The sequence below is a fragment of the Mangifera indica genome, chromosome 20 (assembly GCF_011075055.1).
Source record: "Mangifera indica cultivar Alphonso chromosome 20, CATAS_Mindica_2.1, whole genome shotgun sequence".
Classification (NCBI taxonomy): Eukaryota; Viridiplantae; Streptophyta; class Magnoliopsida; order Sapindales; family Anacardiaceae; genus Mangifera; species Mangifera indica.
In genome coordinates, this window is record NC_058156.1 from 1,257,004 (window position 1) to 1,271,685 (window position 14,682).

At 34.6% G+C, this 14,682-nt stretch overlaps 4 protein-coding genes across 4 annotated transcripts; 2 read left to right on the plus strand and 2 right to left on the minus strand.

The window, feature by feature from the left end:
- The first annotated feature begins 399 nt into the window (after positions 1-399).
- Positions 400-5,524, plus strand: LOC123204076 (cellulose synthase-like protein G2). The gene is made up of 4 exons (XM_044620623.1): positions 400-1,056; positions 3,598-3,873; positions 3,955-4,398; positions 4,479-5,524. Exons 1-4 carry the CDS (start codon positions 439-441, stop codon positions 5,364-5,366), a joined length of 2,226 nt encoding a protein of 741 aa, XP_044476558.1. The 5' UTR covers positions 400-438; the 3' UTR covers positions 5,367-5,524.
- A 616-nt stretch (positions 5,525-6,140) lies between these two features.
- LOC123204682 (probable E3 ubiquitin-protein ligase RHA4A) lies at positions 6,141-7,530 on the minus strand. Its single transcript, XM_044621464.1, has 4 exons — positions 7,250-7,530; positions 7,134-7,162; positions 7,009-7,094; positions 6,141-6,679 (listed from the first exon to the last, which is right to left on the minus strand). Exons 1-4 carry the CDS (start codon positions 7,410-7,412, stop codon positions 6,481-6,483), a joined length of 477 nt encoding a protein of 158 aa, XP_044477399.1. The 5' UTR covers positions 7,413-7,530; the 3' UTR covers positions 6,141-6,480.
- A 1,517-nt stretch (positions 7,531-9,047) lies between these two features.
- LOC123204681 (30S ribosomal protein S6 alpha, chloroplastic-like) lies at positions 9,048-11,068 on the minus strand. Its single transcript, XM_044621463.1, has 2 exons — positions 10,539-11,068; positions 9,048-9,440 (listed from the first exon to the last, which is right to left on the minus strand). The coding sequence occupies exons 1-2, from the start codon at positions 10,938-10,940 to the stop codon at positions 9,204-9,206; spliced, it is 639 nt and encodes a 212-aa protein (XP_044477398.1). The 5' UTR covers positions 10,941-11,068; the 3' UTR covers positions 9,048-9,203.
- Positions 11,069-11,697: 629 nt separating this feature from the next.
- Positions 11,698-14,519, plus strand: LOC123204680 (26S proteasome non-ATPase regulatory subunit 8 homolog A-like). The gene is made up of 6 exons (XM_044621462.1): positions 11,698-11,870; positions 12,538-12,616; positions 13,056-13,158; positions 13,421-13,684; positions 13,891-14,002; positions 14,168-14,519. The coding sequence occupies exons 1-6, from the start codon at positions 11,766-11,768 to the stop codon at positions 14,306-14,308; spliced, it is 804 nt and encodes a 267-aa protein (XP_044477397.1). The 5' UTR covers positions 11,698-11,765; the 3' UTR covers positions 14,309-14,519.
- Positions 14,520-14,682: the final 163 nt, after the last annotated feature.

Genomic DNA, 14,682 nt, shown 5'->3' on the forward strand with positions numbered 1-14,682 from the left:
TAGATAATAAATAAATATTTAGATTTTTAAAATCCTTTGCAGTTACACCTTGGGTGGGAATAAGTCTTTTGACCTTTTTTATACATTGAGTGATATAAGTCGAGTCGTATCCTGTTAAATGACTTAGTAGTTTTTTGACATTTTAACAAATCCCCATCAACATAAATTAATTAAATAAATAAATGATCAAACTATACGGAATAAAAAGTATATATATATATATTTTATATAAATTAAATATAAACAAAAAAATGTTATTTTATCAAATTATAAAAATAAATTTGTATAATGTATTTATATACAACGATATTATTCAATTATTGCTTGCACGTGCCTAGTCTACCATCCTTTTCACCTGGATTATAAATAACTAAGCCAGCTAACAGGATATGCACTTCTCATAAACATCAGCCATTATTTGATAAGGAGTCACCGAAAATGGGAAGTCTGAAGGAGTACACCGGCATCGGCGTCTCCGCCTCCAAAGTCCTTCCTCTTAACACCCTTCATCCCCTCCGTCGCACCTTCTTCAACCGCGTGTTTTCTTCGGTTTACTTCTGTGCCATCTTAGCTCTTGTCTATCACCATGTGCAAACACTTGTTAACTCCCAAAACCTAGCCTCTTTCTTGGTGACAGTCTCTTTGTTACTCTCTGATCTTGTTCTAGCCTTCATGTGGGTGACTTCACAGTCCTTTCATGTGCGTCCCGTTCATCGCAAAGAGTACCCTGAAAACCTTGAAAAAGTGATGAAACCGAGCGATTTTCCGGCTCTGGATGTGTTTGTTTGCACGGCGGATCCCTATAAAGAACCGCCGATTAATGTTGTCAACACGGCCTTGTCAGTTATGGCTTATGACTATCCAACTGAGAAGCTTTCAGTTTATGTATCGGACGATGGAGGCTCGGCTCTCACTCTCTTTGCTTTCATGGAGGCAGCTAAGTTTGCAAGCCACTGGCTTCCATTTTGTAGGGAGAAGAATATCATGGTGAGGAGCCCGGAAGTCTACTTCAGTACATCTAATAATTGCTGGTGCTCTGAGACAGAGAAGATTAAGGTGAAATATTCTTATCCACTATTATTACGGTTGGATTTGACATTAAATGAATTTGAATCTCTTCATTTTTTAAGATATTTAAATTTAACTTATTTAAAAAGAGTTAAATTTCAATCGAATTTTGATCTTATTTTGATATTAAAATAATATCGTTTCAATATATATTGATTAAAAAAATATTGTTTTAATAGATTTATATTGAATTTTTTCAAACTCGCTGACTTTACAAATCAAACACCTCTAAAAATCGAGTTTAGGCTTAAATTCGAAAAATATTAAATTCTTAAGTTTGAACTTGTTTGAACCAAATTTGTTTTAGATTCGTTCAAACTGAGTTCAAATTTAAATTTTAGCAAACTCAGTTTGAATCAAATCCTAACTGTAATTTTCTTGCTAAATTTAATTTGGTCATAATTATATTTATTTTCTTAGATAGATATTATTGCATCGGTACTAATATTTACTTTAAGTGAAAATATATTTATTGTTTGATGAATGAGAAATAGTATTCAGTTAGGATTGCAAATAAATCTAATATTATTAGGTTCAAGTTTAACGAGCCTAAGAGTTTTTGGCTCGAGCCTGAAATATAAATTGTTAATTCAAATTTGATATAAAAAATTATCTCAAATCTTTTAATATATATATTTATTAATTATTTTTTATTTAAAATCGAAAGATATGATTTTAGAAGTCATTTAAGATTTTTAAAGTTTATTATATCATACTCAAGCCAAATTATTACCGTAAGCTTATAAAATCAAAGTGAATTTATCTCAATAATAATTAAGTCAAATCTGGGTAGACACAAATCAAGCAATTGGTCATGCGATAATAAGTTCGAGCTCGATTAGATGATAATACTTGAACCAACAGTAATGAAGCCAACCCTACTGACGCAAGTCTAGCTACGAATAGCTACTTGTCTCTAGCCCTACTTTGTTTTTAAGGTTATCCTGTTGTCCCCTTCAATAAAGTCAAGTGGGTAAATAAAAAGGGTTCCCAGCCTACTTAACTAGCTCCATGATATCGCCACGTGGCTTAGCTGACGACAGATTATGGAAATATCTGCAAGTAATCAAGGGGATGAGACTGTGTGTCTTTGTCACTCTACATAGAAAACATTATTTGACCGGCAGATATATTTCGTAAATTAATTACTATTTTTCAATATTTTTTGAAAAAATAAAAAATTATTACTCTTTAAAATTAAAAATTATATCCTTCAAAAAAATTTTTAACACAAAAAATGATTTTTTCCTATAAGATAGAATCATATTTTTATGAATTATTTTATTTTTAATTTAAATTTATTTAATTATATTATTTAAATATTTAATTAAATACTTAAAATAAAATAACTACTTATTTATTTTAATATTCCCTTTTCTTCTTCTTTATTGTTATTCTCTTATCCCTTTGTTCATTAGATTTTTTGTTCTTCATTTTTTTTATATTTTTTTCTTCTCACCTTCCCTCTCCGTCATCACTCACTTAATCATTTCCATTCTCCACTATGATGCAACTCATACCATGTCAACAATGCAACATAGGGATGTATTAGAGCTATGATGGCAAAACTTACAATTCAACCATCCAATTGCACTCTACTTTCCTCACTTTCAAAATCTTTCTTCTAACAATGAAACAAACAAATCTGTTAACTTTGATCTCTTTTTCTTGTTCTCTTGGATTGACAACCAATTCTTGTTCTTCTTGTTCTTACAATGATGAAATTGGATAATTACACTAGTTGTCAAGCCTGTGTTAGGTTTTCAATGACATTACACTAGATGGTTAAAAGCTTAAATCTTTAAAGAGTTATCATATCAAGCAACCATGATCTAGTCGTTGCTTAGTTGGATTAGAGTTATAAATGGGTCAAATTACTCACAATTGAACTTGTGTCAAGGCAAGTTTGAACTTGCTATTTTTCAGCTCGATGAGTTTGCAATTAAGCAAGTTATATAATATTGATAAACATTTAAAAGTTTGAAATTTTATTTTTACATTCAAATTCTTATATTTTTCATATCACTAAACTTTTATATTTTAGTAAAATAAATGTTATTAATTGTTTACAATTTTTAAAATTTGTATATACAACCAAATATCATATTTTAAAAAGAATGTAATTGATAAATATATCTCTAGTGAGATAAAAGGAGAAGGAAATGAAAGAAAGGAAGAGCAAGAAAAGGAGACCTAGGGGATGGCAAGAGAAAGGATGAAGAAGAAGAAAAAACAGAAATTGAAATATATGGCGGGAAAGCCTACCGAAACGACAGGCATGAACGAGAGAGTGCCCAGCTCTCCAAATATCTTATCGTCTTCCCCAGGGTTCACCTTATTTGTATTTTTATAAATTATTTAAGCTCCCCTTCACCATGAGGTGGATATGTCCGAGTGGTTAAGGAGACAGACTTGAAATCTGTTGGGCTTCGTTCGCGCCGGTTCGAACCCTGCTGTCGACAATTTTATCAAACGGTGGGAGTCTCTTTTTCTTTTTTGCAAATTAACAACGATCATGTAATGTGACAGGCTTTGTATGAAAGCATGAAATTCAGAGTAGAACATGTTGTTGAAACTGGGAAAGTTACTGATGACTACATCAATGGTGAAGAAGAACGCCAGGCTTTCAATAAATGGACTGATGGCTTTACCCGCCAAGATCATCCTACTGTTATTCAGGTCTTATCAGAGAATAAAAAAGACAGAGACATCACCGGCCATTTGTTGCCCAATCTCATCTACGTATCCAGAGAGAAAAGCAAAACTTCTCGCCACAATTTCAAAGCTGGTGCCCTCAACACACTGGTATGTTAAATCTACACAAATAAATTTATCAAGCAATGTGAAAATTTTCATACTAAAAGTTTCTTAATTGTTGGGTTGCAGCTGCGAGTTTCTGCTGTTATGACCAATGCACCAGTAGTTTTGACGCTTGACTGTGACATGTACTCAAATGATCCCAAAACACCCCTCCGTGTGCTATGTTATGTATGTGACTCTGCAACTCGATCGGACTTGGCGTTCGTTCAGTTTCCTCAGCGTTTTCGCGGACTAAACAAGAATGACATATATGCTAGCGAGATCAAACGTTTGTTTGAGATAAATTTTCTGGGTTTCGATGGGTTAAGGGGTCCTAATTATGTTGGAACTGGAGCCTATTTTTTACGACGAGCATTCTTTGGTGACCCCTCAACTTTTATGTCACCTGAAATTCCTCAACTCCATCCAAACTATGCTGTGGATAAACCCATCAAGTCCCCGTCTATTCTATCATTGGCTCACCATGTAGCAGGCTGCAACTACGAGAAGCAAACCAACTGGGGATCCAAGGTTAGTGTTTCATTAGTCATGATCAGTAGAGTTTTCTGTTGTTGATGACTAAATCTTCTGGAATTGGTTCAAATGGGCAGATGGGTTTCCGATATGGATCATTGGTTGAAGACTACTACACAGGGTATCGGCTGCATTGTGAGGGATGGAGGTCCATATTTTGTCATCCTGAAAGGCCAGCATTTTATGGAGATGCACCAATAGCTCTTGTTGATTTGATAAACCAACACAAACGATGGGCCATCGGTCTTCTTGAGGTGGCCTTTTCAAGACTTAGCACCTTAACCTTTGGTATCCGCAGAATTGGCCTTATGGGTCTACCTTATGCTCATTATTCATGCTGGCCCTTCTGGTCCATCCCCGTCACTGTGTATGCGTTTCTCCCCCAGCTTGCTCTCCTCAAGGGAATCAGTCTCTTCCCAAAGGTTTCCGAACCATGGTTTCTCTTATACTTATTTCTTTTCATTGGAGCCTATGCAAAAGATTGCCTAGAGTTTATATTAGAAGGTGCAACTTTCAGAAAATGGTGGAATGATCAGAGGATTTGGATGATAAGGGGACTAACATGTTTCCTTTTCGGGTTCGTCGAGTACTTACTCCAGAGCTTTGGCATTTCTGCATTGGGTTTCAATGTGACAAGCAAAGTACTTGATGATGAACAGAGCAAGAGATATGAGCAAGAAATCTTTGAGTTCGGAGTACCATCACCCATGTTTGTGTCACTGGCAACCGCAGCAATGGCTAACTTCTTCTCATTCTTTAAAGGGTTCTTAGACATTATCAGTGGAAACAATATGGAAGGACTGTTTTTACAGATGTTTTTAGCAGGATTTGCCATGGTGAATTGCTTGCCGATTTATGAAGCCATGTTCCTGAGAGATGACAAAGGGAAAATGCCTACCAGGATTACACTTATTTCAATATTTCTGGCAGGGACTCTTTATGCAGCAGCTTTTCTCCTTTTTTAGGGACAAAATTAAAGCCTTCTTCTGTTTTTTGCTTAGTATTTTATTTTCAATGCTGCAAAATTTTATCCTTTAGAAATAAACATTGGAAATCTATGTTCTCTTTGTCTATTAATGATACTATATATATATTCTGAAAGAAGGTGGTATAATTACGATCTCTGTTTGGTGTTGCAGAGGAGCACATTACAATAATGCTACCATAATATGAAAAATCTCATTATTACAAAAAAAAAAAAAAAAAAAAAAAAAAAAACAAAACAGAAACAAAATTGAAGGAAGAATACACTACCTTTTGTAGAAAAATCTCCTTACTCGGATGTGTGAGAGGAAGGTTTCTACTTCATTAAGTGTAATTGGGTCTCTCTTACCCTAAAAACGAGCTCAACAGATGAAACTTTTTTTTACACTTATAATTAGTCTCTTTCTCAACTGATGTGGGACAATCTAACAACTTTTTTCTTACATATCAAGTCATTGGTTCTATGTTTCTCACAACTAATAATATGGACTTGACATTCCTCATAACTAACCATCTGGATGTGTAATAGGCTATTAGTTGGATCTTTATGTCAATAGGTCACTCTCTAAGACTCTTGGGTGGAGTTGTTGCAAAGGTTCTGATGTCTGATAGTTCTTATTAGACTTTTCTTACTTTTGAAGCTAGCAAAAGGGGTGAGTCTTCCCCTCACACTCACTCACTCACTAACTGAAACAACCCAACACTATTCCTTTAATGCCCACCAATAAAGGTGCTTTCAGAAATTTAGATATAAATTGATGAATCTTAAAGAATATGAATGTATTAAGCATACATTTATGGTGCAGAAATTGTGTATATTGTAGATCATCTTAGATACCCACTTGAGTTTTAGCATAAATTTGTTTCAACATTCATTTGTGAACAACTGTTGCTTCTTGATTAGATGAACCCCAAGAAGACAATCTTTCAGAGCTATTTAAAGAAGTACTTGCCATAGATGAGCCTTCAATTCGAACAACTAGCTGCCCTCTACATACATCAGCAATATCTGAAACTACCATCATCACCATCTAGTTGTTGTTGCAGTTGTTCTGAATGTATGTTCAGTTGATTATCGTTGGAGTCAGTGCCTTCTCACTCTTGTGATTCGGATTCAGTAGGTGTAGGTGGGTTGGAAAGCTTGGTTGGAGGAATGACTGAGGATCTACAAAGTGGACAAGTTGTGTTTGAATGAAGCCAGTGATGTATGCATTCAATATGAAATACATGTTTGCATAATGGAACTTGGAGCAACTCCTCTATGATCTCAAATTCTCCCAGACAAACACAGCACCTGTACAAGATTTCAACAGGTTAATTCTGTTCAACTTGTACTGTATAAGTATTTACACAGCCAGAAAATCTTGATAAAGTAGAAAAGAACAGATTCAATCGGTTGAGCTCTTCAAGCTCTGGCTCTTAGTTTCAAAGTAACAAGTCATGAATAGAATCCCCACTTCCCAAAAAATTCATCATTTAGTTCAGTTAAAGCTCCCAATCAATAAGAGCAGCCAACTAATATAACACAAGCATGTGTGCACATGTTGTAGGGTATGCTACATATATACCTCATTGATGTCTGCTATATTATTGAGAGACAGATTTGAAATGAGAAATACTTACTGTGAATCCCTTTTCCTTAGTCCTTCATCAAATAAGATTATTGGAAGCTTGTCTTTGATCTCTCTATCCCAACCCATCTGGCAAGGCTAAAACATTTTAACAGGAAAACATAGCATTAGATTTACTTGATGAGCAAAAACATTTGATGCTTTAACTACTTTTTGTTTTTGTGCCTGTCGCTTGGCAAGAGTGAGAAGTCTTAGAGGATGACCATGGATATAAGGGGAAGTCGAATTAGAACTTGTTGGAAGTATTGGAACAGAGGAGAGACTGGAAGCCCTTCTCTTGAAATAGAACAAGTAAAACAACAAGAAGAGAATAATAGAGAAGAGTACAGGAATTGCAAAAATGAAAGCCTGGTAAAGTTTAAGTTGCAGGGCTTGAGGACTTTGAGGCATCCCCATCAGTCTACGTTCTCAAAGCTTCAAAAATCCTGTCAGATTAACTCTTGAAAATTTGAAAATCAAGATGGTAGAGGCGCCAGAGCCTTGTTGAGTGTATATACGGAGAGAGGTTGCAGTGGGAGACAGAAATAATATTATGGTTAAAGGACTGCTGTTTGCTTGGAAAAAGAGATTGAATTGCTGAAATCAGTTGCTTACTAATAAAATCAGAAGTGAAAATGAGAGGGTTTGGTAAATATGCATCTGTTTGGTAAACAGTAACCTATATCAAATGCTAATGATCCAACTGTTGCAATCTTATTTCTTTCTGAAAAAAAGAATGTTTGATCACGACCCCACCTACAAGGTTGATCTTGTTCAAGTGAGCTATGAGCTTCATACATTGTTGGTTGGTCAATGGCCTAATAACTTCTAAATTGGTATATTCTTGAAATTTGGGAAGAGGGTTTGACTCAATGTTAATTAAACTGACAAGTGTCTATTCTACAGGTTGATCGATTTGACTATTTAGGTACAGCAGTTAGGCCTGCATGATTCTCAATGAACATGAGGTTAACCTACCGTGATATATGATTTTTTATCAGTCGTAACATTGTCAACCCACCTGCTGTTATTATATTTGTTTGGTTCTGAGAGAAAGTGATGGAAAACATAGGCCTTCCATATTGATTAAGTGTTTATTTTAGCCAATTCTGCTCTTTCTTCTATACTACAAAATTCAAAGAACTGGTTCCTCTTGAAGATCTCATACAAAGTGGGCATAAGATAAGATCTAAAACGGCATCCCTGTATCAGATTCTCTTCATATAGTAAGTGTTAATGTTCTATTTCACACATTTTTTCAATTCAACAAAATGCACCACTTTTTTGTTCCTAGTAATGCCCAGTAATTGGCAGCTGAAGAATCACCTACAGACAAAAAAAGTTGACCCCAAAATTATCACATGACGGCTAAAATCCTACCCCAAAATCACTTACAGTATTCTAGTTACTTTAATATCAGGCAGATATACTTTTATCATCCACCACTAACTAAATGCCAGTTGTTCATGATTGGTGCTCTCAAGGGAAGATCAAGAATATTATCAGAATAAAAATTTTTCACAGGTCACAGATTTATGAGTTATCTCACGCTACATTTGGAAGAAGGATTCTGTATTTTAGTGGACCATGAAATGTATCTGTCTTGGCCAACCCACGCAATGGCTGGAATTATTTGACTTAAGAAGTGACTCAAAAAGTAGATTTATTGATCATACTATCACTGGAGAAGCTTCAAACTTGACAAAGGCCAAACAAGGGCAGAGACTAAGGGGAAAATTTCTTATAAATTATCATATACACATCTTCTAAAATCCATGGAAATGTTAAGATTACTATGAACTCGGTATTTAGAAAGACTACATTTAGATTGCAGAATGTGCACCCTTCAAATGAATTTGCTGGTCTTGTCTAAAGAAACCAATACAGATGACACAGGGAATCAACAACATCCCAATTCTCAACTGGGGTTTACTCTTTTCAATGTTCGTAAAGATGAGCTTACATTTTGGTTAAAATTTCTGTTGTACACAGGCAAGGCTAAACAAGCTGGATAATAGAGAAAATTACCAGAAAATTTTTACTATATGCAACTGCAATAAACAAATATTTTCATTCTATTCACACTTATCCAAATTTGTAATTGACAAAACAAATAGAATTCAGATAATCTGGGAACAAAAAGGATTCATAACATATGAGATTCCATTGCAGAAGTGAATCTTTTCTTATGCAAAGGATCGAAATAATCTATCGCTTATGCTTCCTAACTTTAAAACTGGATGCTCGGACATTATCATCAGTGTTCATAGTCACCTCAAGAGCCTGCATGGACTCAGGTTTAGTGTAGTAGGTGAAGAGGAGGTAGATACCATCCAAGTATGTATTGCTCTCCCCTGCTTTGTTTCTCTTCTTTATGCTGTAAGCTAGTGGAATCATCCCCCTATTAAATACCTCTACATACATTCCACCCCCAGCAACAAGCAACTACAAAAACGCCAATATTAGCAGAAACCAAAGAAAACTTGCAATGAAAATGTTACATGAAATTTCGTAAACTTAATTACACTAGCCAATCTCCATATATTCAACAATATACAAATATATTGAGACAAAAATTCCTGGCTCAATTCCATGTATATTAAAGTATGAAACTCAAGTTCTAAATAGTTATACAACTTCCTAGACACCTAGAACTGAATTTCCTAAAGCCCCAGTGGAAGATGATTCCCACCACAGACCTCAAACACTCTTACACTACGTAGCATGGAAACAGAAACGCAGAAATGAAAATGTTGAAACATATTTTCTATAAAATATAGGAAATGAAAACGTGAGGAAACATATAAATATAAAAAATATAAAATAAAAAAAGTTCATAAAAAAATACAAAACTTGTATTTCTTCAAAAAAAAATACAGCAACTTGTTAGCAATAATAAAGTGTACACATAACCAACTTCACCTATCAATTGACGACCAAATAAATAGTGTATATCAAATCTAATTAAAACAATTTTTCAAGCATTCGTGGATAGTTGAAGAAGTTGGAAATGGAGTGGAGATGGGTTTTAACACACCGAATAGGAGAAAAGCTTCTGATACCAGAAAGGCGGGGAGAAGAAATCGGAGTTAGGATTCGAAATTGTAATGGAGAGTGATACATGAAATTAATTTTTAATTGATTAAAAAATAAAGAAAAGAGATGCATTTCAAATTTTTTTATATTTATGAAATGCTCCTGGAATGTTTTTTACCAGGTTCAAGGAGTTTCAGAAACGGAAACGTTTCGGAAACACAGAAACGCATCTTGGGGTAAGTTTCGGTGCTTCCCAGCTCTTCAACGAAAACACTTCAAGTAGAATTCTATATGAAATAAGTTTAATTATAAACCAACAACAAATTTAATTGCCAGAAAGTCTTCAGCTTTGAACTGCAACATAAATCTTTTCTTGTTTTAACCAATATATAATACAAATTTCTATTTTTATGAATAACACTTGAGCTTCAGTAAAATAATTATGGTCTACTTCATTTGAACGATAAGTTTCGCAATAACAAGAGGGCAAGTGCAACATATGATTACCTCCTCGTACTTCTGTGTAAGAGCAATTCTCTCATCTTCAGACATGTCGGGTCTCAACACCATCATCGTCTCATACTGTCTCAACCCAGGTGGGCATTGGGGCTCCTCTTTCTCCTTGATAGCGGTCGCAGTTCCAACCGACCCACGTGGCACTGAAGTCGGGTCTTCATCTGACCCGAACCCACCACCCTCGAAGAAAGAGCCCGAAAAGCCTAGGGCTTGAGAAACAGAGTTGCTGCGGGGAAAAAGAATGACGGATTTTGGTCTCGTACGGAAGGGTTTGAGAGTGCGAGTGAAGGAAAGGAGAGGTGGAGATGGGAATTGAGAGAAACAATGAGGGTAAAATGAGGATTTTGAATAAGGGCTGAGAGTTGAGGGGAGTGTCAGTGAAGGGGTCGCCATTGTTTACTTCTGCTTGGAGCTGAGGGAGGATCGAGTAATGAAACGGGGAAACGTGGGTAACGACGGTGTACACTACGCATCCCGGCGCAGGTTGGGAAAACTAAGTAAACTCTCTGCAGCCCCCTAGAGTTTAATCATTAAGTTGTCAGTATTTTATAACACATTATATAAATATAAAATAATATTTATTGTTAGATATTTAAATTTTTAATAATGTTTATAATATTTTTTAAAATAATAATATTTGAATTATATATTTTTATTATTTTATTTTTAAAAAATTGTATTATATAATATAATATAATATTTAATATATAATATAAAAAATTAAAATTTTTATATAAAATAGAATACACGATTCAACTATCATACAATAAAATACTCCTTAAACATGTGAAAAAAATCTCATAAATTTTTATAAAGAGGAAAATTTCACTTGAGTTTAATCATTTTTTCAATCTTAAATCAATTATATTAGATAAATAAAATTTAAATTTAATAATTAATATTATAATTATTATATTAGATAATTAAAAATTTTAATTTAAAAATATTATTAAAAGAAATTTGAATTCCCTTGAATTTTTTTTTGGTTGTCCTCAAACTACTTTTTCTGATGACATGACGAACTCGAATTGACTGACTGCAGAAAGAAGGCTATAAATCTGGAGCGGCCTTTTGGGACTTACTTATAAGGGCCCCAAGCCAAGCCCGCCTTGAAGCCCATATAAATCTGAAATTCTTTCTTCGAAGCCAAGCCGAAGCGAAGACGATACCGAGCACAAAGGAGCACAGAAAGCGAAGGCTACAGAGAAAGAGAGATACATGGATCCAAAACTCACAGAAGTTTCTCAGCGATTCGATCGCTTCAAAGCTGCAATTACCAGAAAGGACTACGACTCTTGTACCGAACTCCTTTCTCATCTCAAGGTTGGTTCATGTCTTGCCCTAATTTATCGCTTTACGAACACGTGCATCGATCATTTTATTTTGTTTCGATGATGAAATAGAAAGTAGTTTTTTGTTTTGAGGTTTTTCTTTGTAAATCAGTGTTTCGAATCGGTGAAGTTAGACTGAGAGTCTGATGTAAGAGTTTAGGGTTCATTTGGTATGTTTGATATTGGATTGTTTTAGAATTGATCTGGTGTTGGTTTTCTTTTTCCCAATTAAGGAATTTTTAAAAGAAAAATAATGTGTTTTGATTTAGAGATACTTTAAATTTATACTTCCATGTTCTTCAATGCCGGGAACACTTTTCTTGTTTCACAGTGTGGATGCTGGAAATATCTTAGAAATATGGATTTTTTTTTTTTTAAACATTGCATGCAATACTTGTCATGTTACAAGCTGGTAATAGGTATAGATGCTGGTCTTCTAATATAGAGAGTAGCTAATTTCGTAGCTCAATATAGTGAGCGTTATGTTTGGCCTTTCCAATTTTGGGCTTTTACAGCTTTAACTCTCTTGCTATAGCCTATTTATGCGTGGAATTGCGTTATGTCTGAAGTTTTTTTTTTGCTGTTTAATATGCTGCTGCTTAATTGGACTTATTTATTGGTCAGTAAATTGAGTTATCTGGGTTTTTATCTTTTTGTAGGTTTTGCTGACCTCCTTCAGAAGCCTGCCACCATTATTTGAAAATACGCCTAACGCAATTCATGAGTTGACATTAGCAAGTAATATGCTTAACTCAAGTCTATTCATAATTATTTATTTTGTCAGGTTATAAATTCTTCATTTTTTGTAGCCAATTTTATCCAATCATAGATTAAAGGAAGAAATTTAAATCATTGGAATATTATGCCAGAGAGAACATTAAGTCACGGGCTTGGAGAAGGAAGTATTATTGACTTAATAAATAGTAAAAACTAATAGTGAACAATATTTATTGAATGACTTTATACTAAGTCTGGAGTAGAATGGTACATGTGCTTTCATAGTTTGAGCCTGGTCAGAGGAATTAAACGTAGTATTAAACCGTTGTGAGAATAGAAATAAGTATGTTATACACAATCAATTTATGAATTACAATGTTCTTTCTACAATCTGCATGTGTCTAAGGATTGTAGTGAAGATTTTTTCACTCATGATATAGTTCTTATTTTTTATGTCCAGGGGATATTTATGAGCATGCTGTTCTCTTAAGTGTGAAGATTGAGGATCAAGATGCATTTGAGAGGGATTTCTTTCAATTGAAGCCTTATTATACTGATGCTGGGTAAATTAATCTAATTCTTTCTGCTAAAGCCCTTTTTTGTGGGTGCCCTGGTTATGTGGTGCAAGTTCTGTACTTCTGTTAAGGTTGCAAGTTAATCTGATTCTTTGGCACATATGGACTTGATAAATGGGGGAACTGTAGGGAGAATAGATATGATAGAAAATTTGCTTTGGCTAATTATTAGCAAAGATGTATTTCTAAGTTTTGGTTTGCTAATTCTGAAAGATGATGTTAATGACTTACTTTTCTTTTGATGGAGCAGGAGTCGTCTTCCAGGATCCCCAAATGAATACATGATCTTAGGTCTAAACCTGTTGAGACTTTTAGTCCAAAACAGAATTGCTGAATTCCATACTGAACTGGAATTGCTTTCTTCTACTGCTTTGCAGAACCCTTGCATTAAACATGCTGTGGAGTTGGAGCAATCCTTTATGGAAGGGGCTTATAACCGTGTCTTGAGTGCCAAACAGAATGTACCTCATGAAACTTATGGGTATTTCATGGATCTTCTAGCAAAGACAGTGAGGTAAATTGTTTGGACTTGTGAATTTAGAGATGGTTGCATACAGGAATGAGATTTGATTTAGTTGATACCTGTCATCTTGGCTATCTTGAGTATTGAAATCATTCTGAATTACAATTTCTGGAATTTAATATCTGCTTAATGTTTTCATCTACAACATCTGTGTTATCAGTACTCATTAGCTTTTTTCACTTTTCTGTAACTTCTAGAGATGAGATAGCTGGATGTAGTGAGAAGGCATATGATTACCTTTCAATTAATGATGCCCGCCAAATGCTGCTGTTCACTTCTGATAAAGAACTTTTGCAATATATTGAGGAGGTAAATTACCAGAACTTAGCTCATTAATGTGTGAATAGATACGCTGTGTTTGTGTGTTTTACAATGTCCCAGAATAGAGGAAAAAAAGTCATGAATTGTCTCCATTACTAAGATATAATTATCTTTTTTTTTTTCGGATCTACATACGTTTTCTAAAATATGCAGGAGCATCCAGAGTGGGAGATAAAGAATGGATCCGTATTCTTCCAGAAGGCAAAAGGAGCTGCACCTTGCAAGGAGATCCCATCACTGCAACTCATTAACCAGACACTCAGTTATGCAAGGGAGTTGGAGAGGATTGTGTAAGGAAATTGCTCCAAGGTTGCATTTGCCCCTGTTTTCAGCGCTGCAAGCTGGTGGTAGAACTTTTATTGAAAATTTTAATTGCACCCCTTTGGTATAAAACTTAAAATTGTTGTTTATTTTTTTCTACTTTAATTTGTTAAGTTTCCTTAGTACACAATTTGCAGCACACATCTTTTTACCACCTGGTTACACCTGATCCCATTTTAGCGAAGCTTCTGTGCCTTCTTGTTTTCAATTGTTATCTATGCTTCTTTCTTAAACAGGGAGTTTATTATATATGCTCAACTAAGTAAAAATGGCTTCGCATATTTCAGATTTACTGTAATTACACGTGCAAAATAAGGTTTAATTTTGGATGACTTTTCTCATAGTTA